Here is a 17,070-nt window from a genome sequence, read left to right as displayed (position 1 = left end):
TCTGAACAAAAAGTGAAAATTACCTACAGTGGCATTCTTTTGATGAATTAAATGGCTTTTTCTGGAACACTTAGTAGGGCTGGTAGTCATCGACAGGCTAGAAACAAAATGGAGTTTATGGGGGCTTTGTAGATGAATGAACAAATAACATGTGTATGGGGAAAGGCAGTTTCGGTGTGCGATACCTTTACTTTTCTTTGATTGGATGGGTGCAGAAAAAGTTGGATAGGCCACTGGGCTTATATGGCACTGAGGAAAAAAATAGAATTCTCATTATAACGAGTTTATGGAAGACACTATATTAAAAAGTTGGATAATGGGATGGATTGTACGACTTCATGTCATTTAAAGACGGATTTTTCTTGACTGTGCAGGTGTGACGGTACAGACGGAGCCCGGTCAACATCAAGATAGGAAGGGTTTTTCCGTGATCCAGCACACAAGCTCGTTTGAAAAGCAGGAACCTCTTTGCATGGAAAGTGAAGTCTCAGACGTCAAACAGGTTCACCAAGCACAAAAACCTCATCCAAAACCACCCCCTTCCTCATCTCGCCTCATTCGCCAACCCAATATCCAAGTGCCAGAAATTCTTGTTACGGTGGAGCCTGATGCTGACATGCCATCTATGTCACCTCCAGTGACTGCATCTTCATCCAAGGTATAAAAAGGACACGTGACATGATTGAAGTGTTGTGTATCTTGTTTAAATCAATCCTTTGCTTCGACTATTCATTTCTTTTAGGAGACGAACAGGGTGGAGGAGTTTCAGTGGCCACAACGTAGCCAGACTCTATCCCAACTCCCTGCAGAAAAACTGCCCCCAAAGAAGAAAAGACTCCGCTTAGCTGAGGCAGCGCAATCTTCTGGGGAGTCAAGCTTTGAGTCTGTGTCCCTGCCTCGCAGCCCAAGTCAAGAGAGCAGCATGTCCCACACGTCAAGTCTTTCCGCTTCTTTTGAGGATTCAACAAGATTAGAGACTGGCATCTGGGGCACTACTAGCCAAAGCACCCAAATGTTGACTGTGCCATCTACTTCCCAACAACACAACCAAAGCCACAAGGAGATGAGACGTTCAGCTTCAGAGCAGGCTCCACAGAAAACGGAGGTTGCTGCAGAAATCAGAAGCAAGTCTTTTGACCTTGGATCCTTGTCCTCTCAGCAGTCAGCATCCTCCTGGAAAGAACGGCGAAAGTGTCTCCTGGTGAGGCATGCTACTTTAGGCGAACACGAGCCAGAGGACGGGCCAAACATGGGTCAGATATCCAGAGCAGAGAGCCCAAAGCCTGGCACTTCCCATTCAAGCCATCTTCTTTCATATTCCAGCTCCCACTTCAACCGGGAGGACACACAGAGTGTCTTGCAGTTGTTACAGCCACAGATTCTTCCTCAAGATATGCTTACACTACATGAAAATAGCCAACAGACCTTAACCCAGCCACTCCATATCACCGCGGCGTCCCCGTTCATAAACAGAACTTTTTTACATTCACAAACTGTACAACCTCTACACCCGATGCAGCTCCGCATTGCGGAACAAATTGGTATACCCCCTCACCCACTTCCTGCTTTAGTTCCCGTCCAGCTTCCATTCAGTGTGAGTCAGTCTCTGTACATGCCAGCCACACCTGTACGTTCCACACGGGTTTTATCTCCTCCAACCACCGAGCGAAGTGCCTCTCATCTCTTTCCTTGCCCCCTTATTGCCACTTGTATGGCACAACTTACACCATCTGCTTCTCTGGTGGTGCCAGTGCGCCTACAAACCCACATGCCAACGTATACACGTGCCATGTACACCACCCTGTCACAGATCCTCACCTCTGCTTGTCCCCAGGACCCAATTTTTTGCACGACCATGACAATCATGAACAGAGTGGAAAGGCGCAAATTACAGAGGTCTTATTTGAAAGTCCCCACACCAGATATTAAAATTCACCTTCCAGAGGAACTGCAGTCACCTGACGTAGAAGAATATGGTCCACTTGGAGCAGGAGGGAGTAAGCGTATGCTCTCACCTGCAGCCAGTCTTGAGCTCAGTACAGAAGCCCAGCGTCACCAGAAAAGAGTAAAAGAGGAAGCGAAAGGAGAGCAATGCAAGACTGAAGTACAGGTGGAAGAAGTAGAAAACAAGTTAGATAGAAGGGACGAAAGTAAAATTGTAGCAGGCCAACTGCAAGAAGTCGACAAGAAAAAAGAGATGAACGAGGAAACACCTGTTAAGCAAGAGAAAGAGACAAATCCAAGGGTAAAAGAACTTGACCAAAAGGTAAAACATGAGGAAGGGTCAACTGCGACAAGTCATAAGGAAGAGGAACATCAAGTTAAGGCGATGGGGACCGATATAACGGGCACCCGTTTGTACCAGGGCCTCCACACATCAACTTCTGTCAACTGGTGCTATCTGAACTATGTCAAACCTAATCCAAATGCACAGCAGGATCCTCACAACTCCGTTTATTCTTCCTGGAGTGTCAGCAGATACAACCCAAATCTGCCAGGTGTCAGCACCAAGGTGGCTTTGTCTCTGCTGTGCTCCAAACAAAAGCATAGTTCAGAGACTTATACCACTGCCACTGCTCCGAATCCAGCAGAGACTGAGAATACCCCAGCAAGTAGCAGCACCCCACGAATGTCAGAGGTAAAACTAAATAAATAATCAAGAATATTAGTATATTATTCTTCCTGAGAATGTTTATGTCTGAATCTGGCCTACATACACCATACATACAAGTTTTACATTTATCATTTTCCATATTTCTTGATGCTTCAAATATGGCAAGAAAGAAGAGTTATCTGTTATGTTTGGTTGCTGCTTTGTTTGATCTTGCTACATCTTCAGGCAAAATCCTGTAATAATTTATCCCAAAGCATATTCTCATTTGGGTAGCAGTTCAGAATGTAATGGAATAGAAACTAAGCAGCAACTTTCAGATAGTGACGATTTAATCACACCTTTGGCAACCTATTGTCACTGTCAGTAATTGTTCAAAAGTCGAATCGAACTATAATCTTCAGAACTGTTTTAGAACAGGAAGATTTAAGCATTCTGTCAGTTTTTATGTCATCAACAAAATATGAATTAGTCAGTGACTGACTGAAAAGTCTCTGAACAAGTGATCCAATGTGCGAGGATTTCCCACTTCTGTTATCCATTTTTTAATTCATTATCAAAATAACAGTCAATTTTCAGCAAGGAACGAATGGACAATCCAGTAGTACCCAACTGGTCAATGCAGGCGTTGACATGCTTCAGGTCAAACGCTGGTTCGTTGACTCATCTCAAATCGTCCTTCTCCTTCGTATCACCACCAGGCAGGCAGTCGGAAAAAGACAGGACAATACAGAATATGAGGTGGACATCAATCATAAGCTTTGGAATAGAAGTGTGTCTTAAGCCTTGATTTAAAAACTTCCATTGAGGTTGTAGATCTTATCTCCGGAGACAGGGCATTCCATAGCACCTGGGCCCGGATGGAGAACGCTCTCAAGCCTGCAGACTTCTTGGCTCTCGGAGTCACAAGTAGACCGGCATTTTCTGAGCGCAGACTCCGTACAGGAACATAGGGGGAAATCAAATCGGAGAGATAAGAGGGTGCAAGTCCATGCAAACATTTGTATGTTAATAAGAGAACCTTAAAGTCACATCTTAAGTGGACTGGGAGCCAGTACAAGTCGGCCAATACAGGAGTGATATGCTCAAACTTTTTGGTTTTAGTCAAAAGTCTAGCTGCCGCATTCTGAACCAGCTGCAAACTTTTGATGCTAGACATCGGTAGACCAGAGAGCAATACATTACAGTAATCAAGCCGAGAAGTAATAAACACATGAATTAAAACCTCTGCATCTGATTGGAACAGCATCGAGCGAATCTTTGCAATATTACATAGGTGGTAGAAATCTACTCTAGTAATATTTTTCACGTGTGACTGAAACGACAGATTAGAATACTGGCTAAACTACAGAAACAGTATAACACCAGGACTGTAATTCCCTGAAAATTGGTTATCATTGTCCAACTTCTCTTTTGTGTCATTTAAATGCAGATACATCCGATCACAGCGTGTTCCGCCACTGATGTAACAGATCACCAGCTTGAAAAAGAAAATAAAGAGACGAGGGAGGAAGAAGGACCTTCCACCTCGAAACAGTGCGAAACATCTCGAGTTCGCATCTTTGAAGGCGGGTAAGAGCTATTGTTCTCGTTCCCCGATTGCAGCAAACGCATTCACAGTGACAAGCAAAGCAAATATTTAGGTCTGCTTCAAAAGTGCAGAATGAAGCGTAGGGAATGGAAATAGATGTAATTGTAGCTGCGGCCAAGTTTTACCTGCTTTCTTCTGCACTGAGCTTTGGAGAGGTTCATTTGTTGAGACAACAGCATGCCGATGCACGCGCATGTCGCCTTTACTTTGACAATCTCATGATTCCCTGAATTCACTTTTTATATAATACACATAAATGTCATGTCAAGTTTGCCTATGTGTGTTTCATTCAAACCTTCAAATGTTTGCTCAACACCCTGTTCTGTGTTCACATAGTCTGTGTACTTTCATGAAAGCCCTCGTGATCTTTTTCCAGTTGAGCCTGTCTTCTCTACCACCTTTTTGCTCTGGTTTTGGCTCAGAGGTTTGCCCAGAAGGTGTCGATCTCGTTCCAACAAAGCAGTTCCTGAAATAGACGAGCTTCAAAAGAAAGAACAGATGGAAATGGTCATGCAAGTCATGAGAAAAGTAGAACTGTTTCCTAACATTTTCTGCAGTAACAAGAATGTAGCGAATATGGGTGGTAGATCAATTATTCTAACAAACAATTTATTGATCAATTGGATTAAAGAGCCGAGTTTATTCTTTTCAAAACTCATTTCTCCTTTTTGGAGCCCCACATACGGTTTTAGATCATTATGTCAGGAAAACGGAGGAAAAAACTTGTTTAGTTATTCTGAAAGGTGGTCAAATACACATAAGTTGAATTATTTTTGCCGTTTTTATATACCGTATTTTCCGCACTATAGGGCGCACTGGGTTATAGGGCGCACCCCCAAAAAATAGTTTTTGGTCCTATATCTTCCATAGATAAGGCGCACCGGATTATAAGGCGCTACAATGAGAACGTCGACAAAACAGTCAGATGATTCAGTCCAACTTATTACCCCTTTAACATTCCCAAAGCTTGCAAAGAAGCAAATTCGTCTCAAAGACACGTGCGGATGCGGTGTCCGTACGATGTCACTCAAATGCATCATTTTAAATATCATTCGGAAAGTTAAAGTCTTGGGATTCAAGAAATGCCAACCATTCCTTACTTTCTATTTTCTTTTTCGCTCGCAACTTTACTGTGCATATGACAATAAACACTTGGAATTGAGTTTAATTCACTCAACTCATCACAGCAACATCAAGATCGTTCTAAAACAAGATACCGAGAAAATATAAAGCCGCATAGCTCACCTAAGTTTTCACGTTCAATAATGATACGCAATCATGGTCTTCTTACAACCGTGAGTGGAGTAAATCCAGGAGAGTAAAATGTTTACAAATACAGACTAATGAAACATGTTTCTTTATGGCGTACTTTAGCAAGCTTGCTATTCAGTCATCTTTTTCGGCCAATTGCAGGGTTTGTTTTGGCCCTCTAGCGAAGTCTAGCCTATCCGAGGCTCCGAATAACTTCAGCCAATAGCGATCGATTTAACGGATGACTGACACATCTTTTTCGGCCAATTGCAGGGTTTGTTTTGGCCCTCTAGCCAATCCGAGGCTCCGAATAACTTCAGCCAATAGCGATCGATTCAAATGATGATTGACACATTGGTTAGCCAATGAAACGCCGGTATATAAATCCCAGCATACACCGCGGACTACTCCACGTTCGGGGGAAAATCGAGTCGGCGGCTGTTGCGTAAGTTGCGAGACCTTGCGATTTAATATTGAGCCATATATAAGGCGCACTGTATTATAAGGCGCATGGTCAGCTTTTGAAAAAAAATAAGACTTTTAGGTGCGCCTTATAGTGCGGAAAATACGGTACTGTAATTAAGACACACACACTCTTTGATTTATGGGCTTTTTTTTTTACCAAGCATCTACTGAAGAAGCTTGAATAGAACACAAAACAATAATAAGAAAATAAAACAAAGACGACTAGAAGTTGAGAACTACAGTATCCCATTTGGATAGACAACGTTGGCTTGATTATTACGTTATTGTATTTTGATAGAGTTCCCCCTTTAACGTCACACCAATACGATACCTAGCAACAACGACATGTTCTGCGAAGTTCTGCTTCGATGAAGATGACGACCCAGTCTTTATGGCCTCGGCTGTAGAGCGATGAGGAATCCTGGTAGGCTTGAGAGCCGGTTGGGACGAGGACCACTGGATGCAGAGTGTTGAAGGAGAGGTTGACTGATGGTGGCTTGAGGCTTCTCTGAGGTCGCTGGCTTTGTCCCACCGGTTTGGCCGCTAGCTTGATCAAACTTGGCTGCCGACCTGGCAAGGCTCTCCTGCCGCCCGTTGAGCTGAGACCTGGCCAGGACCGACCAGGGCCTTGGTCCAGCTCCTCCTGTCAGGACATGCATTCCTACCTTGTGGCTGGCCAAATTCAGACTGCCCTTGCGAGGTGAGACGTGTACCAGCTCTTAGTTCCGGTCTCCTGGGAGGGACGGACCCCCTGTGGTGGGGTTGTCACGGCCACCTTTGATGCGCAAATCCAAGATAACGTCCCCCTCACCAAACTCACATTCTACGTGATTGACTTCAAACACAGTATTCACCTCACATCTTTTGATATTGTTTGATCATATTCTGCAAAACGAGATTCTGACCAAACGTTGAATACTCTACACAAGTTTAATTTTTATTTAAACGTGGTTCAATGAAATTAAATATAAGTAGTTTGCATATCCTTTTTGTCATAAACAGAGCGCTGTTGATTGATTACTTAGCTGCCAAAAGACGAGAACATGTTGTAGAAATGTCACCTCTAACCAGGTTTGAGTAGGGTTACTTTAACTTGATTACCGTATTTTCCGCACTATAAGGCGCACCTAAAAGTCTTAATTTTTTTCAAAAGCTGACCATGCGCCTTATAACACAGTGCGCCTTATATATGGCTCAATATTAAATTCGCAAGGTCTCGCAACTTACTCAACAGCCGCCGACTCGATTTTACCCCGAACGTGGAGTAGTCCGCGGTGTATGCTGGGATTTAAATACCGGCGTTTCATTGGCTAACCAATGTGTCAATCATCATTTGAATCGATCACTATTGGCTGAAGTTATTCGGAGCCTCGGATTGGCTAGATGGCCAAAACAAACCCTGCAATCGGCCGAGTTTAGCAATGGCGTAGCAAGTCCGCGGTGTATGCTGGGATTTATATACCGGCGTTTCATTGGCTAACCAATGTGTCAATCATCATTTGAATCGATCACTATTGGCTGAAGTTATTCGGAGCCTCGGATTGGCTAGATGGCCAAAACAATCCCTGCAATCGGCCGAGTTTAGCAATGGCGTAGCAAGCTTGCTAAAGTACGCCATAAAGAAACATGTTTCATTAGTCTGTATTTGTAAATATTCTACTCTCCTGGATTTACTTCACTCACGGTTGTAAGAAGACCATGATTGCGTATCATTATTGAACGTGAGAACTTAGGTGAGTTATGCGGCTTTATATTTTCCCGGTATCTTTTTTTAGAACGATCTTGATGTTGCTGTGATGAGTTGAGTGAATTAAACTCAATTCCAAGTGTTTATTGTCATATGCACAGTAAAGTTGTGAGCGAAAAAGAAAATAGAGACATAGAAATGGTTGGCATTTCTTGAATCCCAAGACTTTAACCTTCCGAATGATATTTGAAATGACGCATTTAAGTGACATCGTACGGACACCGCATCCGCACGTGTCTACGACACATATTTGCTTCTTTGCAAGCTTTGGGAATGTTAAGGGGGTAATCAGTTGGACTGAATCATCTGACTGTTTTGTCGACGTTCAAGTCAAGTCAAGTCAAGTCATTTTTATTTGTATAGCCCTAAATCACGAAGAGTCTCAAAGGGCTTCACAGATTGTTACACTATATTACACAAACTATTTTCAACCGACAAGAGGAGTAGGTTATTCGTATGCAATGGAGTAGAAGTGAGTTTTAAGTTTAGATTTAAACATTTCCACTGAGGTTGCAGATCGAATCTCAGGGGGAAGAGCATTCCACAGCACCGGTGCCCGGATGGAGAACGCTCTCGAACCAGCAGAAGACTTCTTTGCTCTCGGGATCATCAGAAGACCAGCACTCTCAGATCGTAGGCTTCGGACCGGGACATAGTGGCAGATCAGATCTGAAAGATAAGAGGGAGCAAGTCCATGTATGATTTTGTACAATACTAAGAGAACTTTGAAGTCACATCTTTGGCTAACTGGGAGCCAATGCAGGTTAGCCAAAATCGGTGTTATGTGATCGTACTTTTTTGTCCTGGTTAAAAGCCTCGCTGCGGCATTTTGTACTAGCTGAAGAGACTTGATTCTGGACTTCGGGAGACCGGAGAGTAGTGCATTGCAGTAATCGAGACGGGAGGTAACAAATGCATGAATTATTGTTTCCGCATCAGACTGAGACAGTATTGAACGGATTTTAGCAATGTTGCGAAGATGGAAGAAGGCAGTTCTAGTAATTTGCTTTACATGCATCTCAAAGGATAGATCAGGGTCAAATATGACACCTAAATTTTTAACTGAGTCACTCTGTGTGATGTGACATTTGTCAATGTTCACAGCAGTTTTTGAGAATAAGTCCCGGCATTTAGAAGGACCAATGACTAACATTTCGGTCTTTTCAGAGTTAAGATGCAAGAAATTGAGTGACATCCACTCTTTTATCTCAGTGAGACAGGCCTCCAAATTTCCACAGTTTAGTGTGGAAGATTCCTCCAACGGAAGATATAGTTGAGTGTCGTCTGCGTAGCAATGGAAGCTGATATTGTACTTGCGAATAATATCACCTAATGGAAGCATGTAAATGTTGAAAAGTAGGGGGCCGAGCACTGAACCCTGCGGAACACCGCAGGTAACATTAAAGGGCTCAGATGTCGTTTCACCATATTTAACACAGTGCGTCCTATCTGAGAGGTAGGATTTGAACCACGAGAGGACGGCTCCTGAGAGACCAATCCATTTTTCCAACCGTTCTAGTAGGATATTGTGGCGCACTGTGTCAAAAGCAGCACTAAGATCCAGCAGCAGCAAAAGTGATGAAGCGCCAGAATCCATTGACATTAGGAGATCATTTGTTACCTTGATCAGAGCTGTCTCAGTAGAGTGGTTAGCCCTGAATCCTGATTGCATGGATTCAAAAAGGTTATTCTCCGATATGAATGCATTCAGCTGCTGTGCCACTACTCTTTCGAGTACTTTAGAGAGGAAAGGTAGGTTTGACACAGGTCTGTAATTACTTAACATTTCTGGATCAAGGTTGGGTCGTTTCAGTGTGGGTTTAATAACGGCGGACTTAAAAGCTGCTGGAACTACACCTGAGGAGAGTGATGTATTTATAATATTTAGAACTGAAGGCCCAAGGACGCTAAAAAGACTTTTAATAAGTGAACCTGGGAGCGGGTCGAACTGGCAAGTTGTCGGTTTGGCCGCATTCACCACTTGTTTGAGATCATCAAGTGACAGTTCACTAAAACCGGCCATTTTCCCAGGGCAGCCACCCTGTCGTGCATCTGTAAATTTCAGTCCTTTAATACGTGTGGTACTAACAATATCTTTTGCAATTTCTTCCTGTATGCATTGAATCTTCTTAGTGAAGAAGACCATTAACTCCTGAGCAGAGTGTGTCGAACTGACTGCGATAGGCTGTTGCCTTGTAAGCAATGCTACAGTGTCAAAAAGGGCTTTGGGGTTGTTCTTTTGAGACGCAATCACCTTCGAAAGGTAGGCCGATTTTGCAGAGGCAAGGGCCGCTTTATACTTTAACAAGCTGTCACACCAGGTTTGATGGAAAACCTCAAGCTTGGTAGCGCGCCATTTTCTCTCCCATTTCCTGCATTCTTTTTTAAGGGTTCTAGTTTCATCAGTAAACCAAGGTGTGCGTCTTTTAGGACGTGATTTTAGTTTTATGGGCGCTATTGAATCCAGCACACTAGTCAGGGTGGTATTGAACTCATTCATCAGTGAGTCAATCGAGCCATTGTATTTAGGAAAGGACGCAACTGCTCCAGGAAGGAGTTCAAAGAGCTCAGAAACTGTGCCAGTGCTTATATTGCGTCCGCTAAATCCCTCATCTTTATTAACTCTACATTTAGTTAGCACCTCAAATGTCACTAAATAATGATCAGAGATAACAGTAGTACACGGTAGCACCATAATGTTTGAGGTTAAAACTCCTCGAGTCAGAATCAAGTCTAGCGTGTTCCCATTTTTATGGGTTGGCAAGTCAACCAGTTGAGTAAAACCAAATGCATCAATTAGAGAACTAAACGCAATAGTAAGTGAACTGTGTGGGGAGTTCATATGAATGTTAAAGTCTCCCATAATTATAATTTTGTCTGCATAGGTTACTAGTTCAGACAAAAGTTCAGCAAATTCGTCTAAGAAAGTTGTGTATGGCCCAGGTGCACGATAGATAGTTATTACATCAATTGACAATTGAGGGGACCGCATCACAAGAGCCTCAAACGTTTTGTAATTATTAGAGGTACGTGTATTAAATTTGAGCGATTTTTCAGAGATTAGCGCAACACCACCACCCCTTTTCAGCGTGCGTGCTATATGACTACTCTCGTAGTCTGGGGGAGAGGCATAATTTAGCGCTAAGTGCTCATCCGGGCGTAACCACGTTTCACAAAGACCCATACAGTTAAGTTTATAATCACGAATAATGTTATCAACAAGTAAAGCTTTTGGAGCAAGCGATCTAATATTTAACAGACCAAATTTCAGCTTTGCTGAATCATTTGACTTAGCTGAACTCTTTGTAGTCTTTGTCGAGATCTTCAAAAGCTCCCGGCGTTCCCATTGTAGCGCCTTATAATCCGGTGCGCCTTATCTATGGAAGATATAGGACCAAAAACTATTTTTTGGGGGTGCGCCCTATAACCCGGTGCGCCCTATAGTGCGGAAAATACGGTACTTTCAATTACTTTTGGATTACTCCAATACCAAATATGCTAATAAAAGACAAAAGAAACTAAATATGAATAAAACGATGACTCACAACACGTGGTAAGCTTTCTCTCCTGGCTTTGATTTCTTTGATCTTCGGCAAAACTAACGTAAAATGCGACAGAAACAAAATGAAAATAAATCCAAACAGCTTGCCAACATCATTTTTGCCGTTCCATGTATTCCGTTACTCCCCAAGCCTGCACAAAATTTAGTCATTTTATTCATATTTAGTTTCTTTTGTCTTTTATTAGCATATTTGGTATTGGAGTAATCCAAAAGTAATTGAAAGTAATCAAGTTAAAGTAACCCTACCCAACCCTGCCTCTAACCTTATCCGTCTAACTATCCACCACTGTTTTAACAAAAAAGGCCAGGAAGTGATCCCTGAGGGATCCCAAATCCCATTTAAACCTCTCTGTGACACCTGAGGCACACCTTACAACCGTTTCGCTACCTTCAAACATGTCCACAACTGTTTGCACATACCTTCTCGCCACTTCAAACTTCCTCTGCTACTGCATAGCATAAAGTTAATCATTTGGGTACCCTGTCATTGGATAAACAAAGTCACTGGATTCTTTTGACCCTTTTCTGTATTTCATCATACCTCCCCATGTAGAAAATAACCAATTTGTAGTACCCTTCTTTACAATTACTTACTAATTCCCCCAGTCTTACTGGTACTACTTTTTCTCCATGTGTTATTCTTGTATCACTTCCGTAGTGCAGTGGTTAGCACATTTGCCTAACCTGCAAAAGGTCCCTGGTTCGAGACCTGGTTGGAAACACGTTGAGCTGGAGAGGGATGGGTGCCACCAGGCTGTACTTGCTCAAGACACAACACAGGAAATGGTGCCCCTACAACCCTAGTGGTTAAGGGATCCAACCAACCATGTGAAAACGACAATACAGGGATTAAGATATTTTTATTGGTCCTCGGGAGTTTATGAGCTTTGCAATTTCATGTCCTGCAAATGTTAAACTCATTTAAACTTAAAGGGACACTGTGAAATATTTGATGACTAGATGTCGCTGTATTGGGTAGTGCGACAAAAAAAACAAGTGCTACAAAGCACAGGGAAGAATACATTTTTTCCCCCTTTTTTTGCACTTTTATTGAGTCAAACAACAAAACAAAGTGACAATTTTCTGGGGAAGAATAAATGCTGAATAAGTCCATAAAAAATAAAAAGATAAATGAATAAAAAAAATAAAAAATAAACTTTAATAATCATTAATTGCTTAATACCAGCTCAGTAGCCTAGATGGTAAGGCGCCCGCTTTGAGACTGGGAGGTCGCTGGTTCGCGCCTCGGCCGAGTCATACCTAAGACTTATAACATTGGTAAAATGGCGGCGCCCTCTGTTGGCTGCGGCTGCATCGGCTCGCTACAACGGGTCAGGTGTATCGACATTTCGTTCTGTGTACATTGTTACACAGAATGACAATACAAAGGAAATTATTATTATTATTATTATAATTATTATATTATTATTAATTTAAAACAAGGGGGAGATCCTTGAGTATACTTATATATTTTTATGTATATATATGTACATATATATAATGTGTACATTGGGAATGTTTATTATATTTAACTAAGTGACTCATTTTTTTCGCCTGCTTTTGATAAAATTAATTTTTTGAAGGGGACACTTTGTAATATTTGATCACTACTTCTCGCTGTATTGTGTTGTGCAACCAAAAACTAGTGCTACAAAACACGAGGAAGATTAAAAATGACCAAACTGTACAATTTTTCTTCCAATTTTATCTGCCTGGCCTCTCACAAAGTTTTTTTTTTGAGGAGGTGCCCCTAGCAGCAAGATGGCGTCAATCATGTCAGCTCCATCTCTAGATCAGGGGTCTCTAACATTTTTCAAGCGTCAAGCTACCACTATGATATGTATTTCTAAAAAAACTGATTTTGTACTAGTTATTATATTGTTAGCAGGTTAATTTTTGAAGGTAGGGGAGAGAGAGAGAGAGAGAGAGAGAGAGAGAGAGAGAGAGAGAGAGAGAGAGAGAGAGAGAGAGAGAGAGAGAGAGAGAGAGAGAGAGAGAGAGAGAGAGAGAGAGAGAGAGAGAGAGAGAGAGAGAGAGAGAGAGAGAGAGAGAGAGAGAGAGAGAGAGAGAGAGAGAGAAGACATAAAAAGAAAAAGAGACAGAAAGAGAGAGACTTAGGGAGAGAGCTAAAAAGAAAGACATGAAAAGAGACAGAAAGAGAGAAACATAGAGAGCTAAAAAGAAAGACATGAAAAGAGACAGAAAGAGAGAAACATAGAGAGCTAAAAAGAAAGAAAAGGAAAGAGAAAGAGAGAGCAAAAGAGATAAAAAAAAGAAAGGAAAAAGAGAGAAAGCAAGAGAGAAAAAGAGTGAAGAAAAAATGACAGGGAGAGAGGAAAAAAGAGGGAGAGAGAAAGAGGAGAGAGGGAGAAAGAAAGAGACAGATACACCTCCAGTTGTTTGGTGAGTGGCCTGGAATGGCTGTGGCAACATCAAGTGGATATATTTAAAACTGCAGCTCGTTTTTCTCGTGTGCTTCTCTAAGCTTTGTCTCGCGGGCCGGAATACATCCCTTGGAAGAGCTGATCACGCCTGCGGGCCGGATGTTTGACACGGCTGATTTAGCATTAGCAGGTTCTTTAGTTTTCAACATCCAATCATTCCGACCCTCGGCTTGTAGTCATGTTTTATTCGGCCCTCCGTCCATTTTACTTTGACTCCCCCTGCTGTAAGCTGTATACACAGCCAAATTGTTTTGACTTTGCTGACATTTTTCGCGTCGCTTTGTGTCAATCGGATGTATCGTTTATTTCGCAATTCCATCCTCTTTGCTTTTTTTCCGAGCGTAATTCCCTTCACGCAAAACTTGCAGCTTCTGCCTTGATTTTTCCCGAAGATGCAGGTGGATATTTTTAGCTGTGGGTAGAAAATACATGCCAGTGAACAGTAACCCGCCCCTGGATCACTAAAACACAATGGCACCGTTGAGACTCTTCTGCTGCTTTTCTTTTTTCTCCTTTTTCCTCTTTTTTTAATCATTTGCTGCTTTTGCTACACAACAGAAAGCATTGACAGCCGGTCTTCTTGCAAATGTGGTTCATGCCCTTTCATTAAACAAAGTCAGCACACATTCCCTATTTACCAAATCAGAATGGATTTTTGAGTGTCTGAGCAATTTTCATAGGCGACAATTCATTCTCGTGACGGCAGATAACCTTTTGGTAAACATCTGGATGGTGTATACACGTACAGTGGAACCTCGGTTCTCGACCATAATCCGTTCCAGAACCCTGTTCGAAAACCGATTTGGTTGATCACCGAAAATCGTTTTTGCCATTAAAAGTAATGTAAAATCATTTTAATCCGTTCCAACACCCTGAACGCCTACCATGAACGTAAACATGAAGCTAACCCAGGCTAATCGTACGTTCGCGTTAGCGTAATCTTCCGTACGAAAGATTACGCTAACATGAACGTGTAGAACTAAAAAAATCAGGCCGTTTACACGTCATTTAGCATCCGGGTCTCCACAAAAAGTGGTGAGCGGTTAAAGGATAAAGAAAAGAATTGTGAATAGGATTTCTTACCTTTGTGGTGCTCAGCAAAAGCCATGCTGTATGTATAGCAAGATCGGAAACTCGCACACCTTCTTCATATTTTGCTATTATTTCTTTCTTAAATGCAATAGTTGTACGCACTACTCTTCTTTTTTCACCTGTAGCAACTCTGCTGCTTGCACCGAATTTCTTTCGAGGCATAATTAGGGGCTAAAACACTCCGTTCACCGATATCTAAAGCGAAAGCAAAAAGAAGTGCGCGCGCACGTCATAACAGTTCTTCTTGAGGGGTGGGGGCAATCTACACCCGTACGCCGCTCAGCATCGCCCCTAGCGTACCGGCGTTCAAACTCCGATTTCTTGAACGAAAAGCGAAGCAAGAATTTCTCGAAATTTTTGGTCGAGAACCGATTTGTTCGAACTGAGAGGCGTTCGAAAACCGAGGTTCCACTGTATATACCGTATTTTCCGCTCTATAAAGTACAACCCCCAAAAAATAGTCACATGTTCTTATACATAAGGCGCACTGGACTATGAGCATGGTTCATACAGGTGCTCGAAATGCTTGATATAGAATGTTTTGTTTTAAGGTATTGAAAAGTACTTGTAAATGCTTAAAATCGTTGCCATGTTTCTTTAAGTCTCCTTAAAATGACGATAACACTGCACCTTGGTGACTTTGCTTTGCCATTGCTTTTCTACTTGGGGCGGCAGTAGCTCAGGAGGTAGAGCGCTCGTCTTGGGATCAAGGGATCTCACTTCGAATCCCGGCTCGTCCGTGTTACATGTCGAAGTGTCCTTGGGTAAGACACTGAACCCCTAATACCCCCAATAAGCAGGTTAGCGTCTTACATGGCTGCAATACAAGGCCGCTATTGGGAAATGTGGAGCACATTGTAAAGCGCTTTGGGAAGTCATTGACTTGAAAAGCGCTATATAAATGCAGATCATCATACTTCCTTCTGGATTAACGGCAGCTGGTATTAGTTTGTATGAAGCGTCATTGCCCCCTAAAGGTCGCAGCCAAGAGGACAGGTTCATGCTACGGGAATGAATACTATGGAATGAATACATATCAATTATGTACATATACATATAATGGGACATGCAAAAAATTAAGGTTGTGTTTCCCAGTGGTTAATCGTAATGGGAAGAACTTCATGCAATTGAAATTATATGCTATTTACAGGGATCAGAATTTTCCGCGGATCCGCGGATTTCCGCTGTTTTTGAAGCCCAAAGGCATTCCGACTTTTTCACTTTTTCTCTTGCGTAGCAAACAAATTCAAAATCCGACTGTCTCGCTCTTTCCTTTATTGCTCTGGCGCACCCTGGCGGCCGTTAGAAAAATTGGCCGCATTGTTGGGGTTGGCTCCGCCCTGCTTTATTCCTGGACCCTGCCTATTTCAGCTGAAAATGAAAATCTCCATTCTGATCCCTGTATTTATTACCTATATACCCAATACCTATATGGGGAGAGATTTGTCTTAAAAATACTTACACGCGACGTATTGTTTATATCCCCAAAAATATTCGTGATTCACTCAAAATCTAGAAAAAAATATATCTTGATTAATGCACTTGCAAGATTCAAGATGTATATGTACAGACGCTCCCCTACTTATGACCATTCGACTAACGTAAAAAGGTAGATACGAACATTTTTTTCAGGATGTCGAAAAAGTATCCGGACATTGCTGTAGGTTAGATTTTGTATTGTGTGCACCTTTTTCGGAGTACAGGACACTACTGTAGTGCTTCTTTCCGCCACTACCGGTGTGTGGCGCTGTGAGAGCTCACCCAGCAACCACCCTGAAGAAGAAATCCGCTTCCTCTTCCTAGTTCGGGTGGTAACATTCTATACTGTATCTCCAGCGCGCTCAGAACCTTGACATTTCTATTGTTTAATATCTCGTGCATCCATTTGATTTGGATGGTGTAAAGTGTAAAGAAGAGGCGAGCCGTTTCTTTTGAAAAGATAGTGGAATAAGAAAGCTTGATGCGGTTGAGAAAATGGTCAGAATGCTTTTTTTCAGGCCAATTTTTACCACGGAGGAGGAAGGCGCCTAACTCTTGAAGGTTATCTTTCAAAAGTAAGTTAAACTTCTCTTTATTTATCTTTATAGAGCACGTTGTTTTATGAAATGTTTATTTTTTAGTACATAATATTACAGGCTACTTATACAAGCCTTAAACATACTTATATGGACCTTAAACATACAAAGTATAGCACTGAAGCAACTTACAAACAAATTCAACTTAAGAACGATCGTCCGGAACCAGTGTTCCCTCCATGCTGCGCGCGTGCGCAATTGCGCACTGCTCGCACATTCTCAGCGCACAAGA

At 42.2% G+C, this 17,070-nt stretch overlaps 1 protein-coding gene across 2 annotated transcripts in view; it reads left to right on the top strand.

Moving 5' to 3' along the window:
• Nucleotides 1-17,070, top strand: part of hivep3b (HIVEP zinc finger 3b) — a 134,052-nt gene that overhangs the window by 101,265 nt on the left and 15,717 nt on the right. For both annotated transcript variants that reach the window (XM_088327332.1, XM_088327333.1), the window contains exons 3-5: nt 375-658; nt 743-2,638; nt 4,044-4,183. In XM_088327332.1, the coding sequence (XP_088183458.1) occupies nt 375-658; nt 743-2,638; nt 4,044-4,183 (2,320 nt within the window). The remainder of the gene's footprint in view (nt 1-374; nt 659-742; nt 2,639-4,043; nt 4,184-17,070) is intronic.

This window comes from Urocampus carinirostris, chromosome 2, assembly GCF_059441175.1.
Source record: "Urocampus carinirostris isolate Australia breed hairy pipefish chromosome 2, RoL_Ucar_1.0, whole genome shotgun sequence".
NCBI classification, from domain to species: Eukaryota; Metazoa; Chordata; class Actinopteri; order Syngnathiformes; family Syngnathidae; genus Urocampus; species Urocampus carinirostris.
The sequence above is the reverse complement of the archived record's forward strand: the minus strand, read 5'-3'. Positions and strand labels throughout refer to the sequence as shown.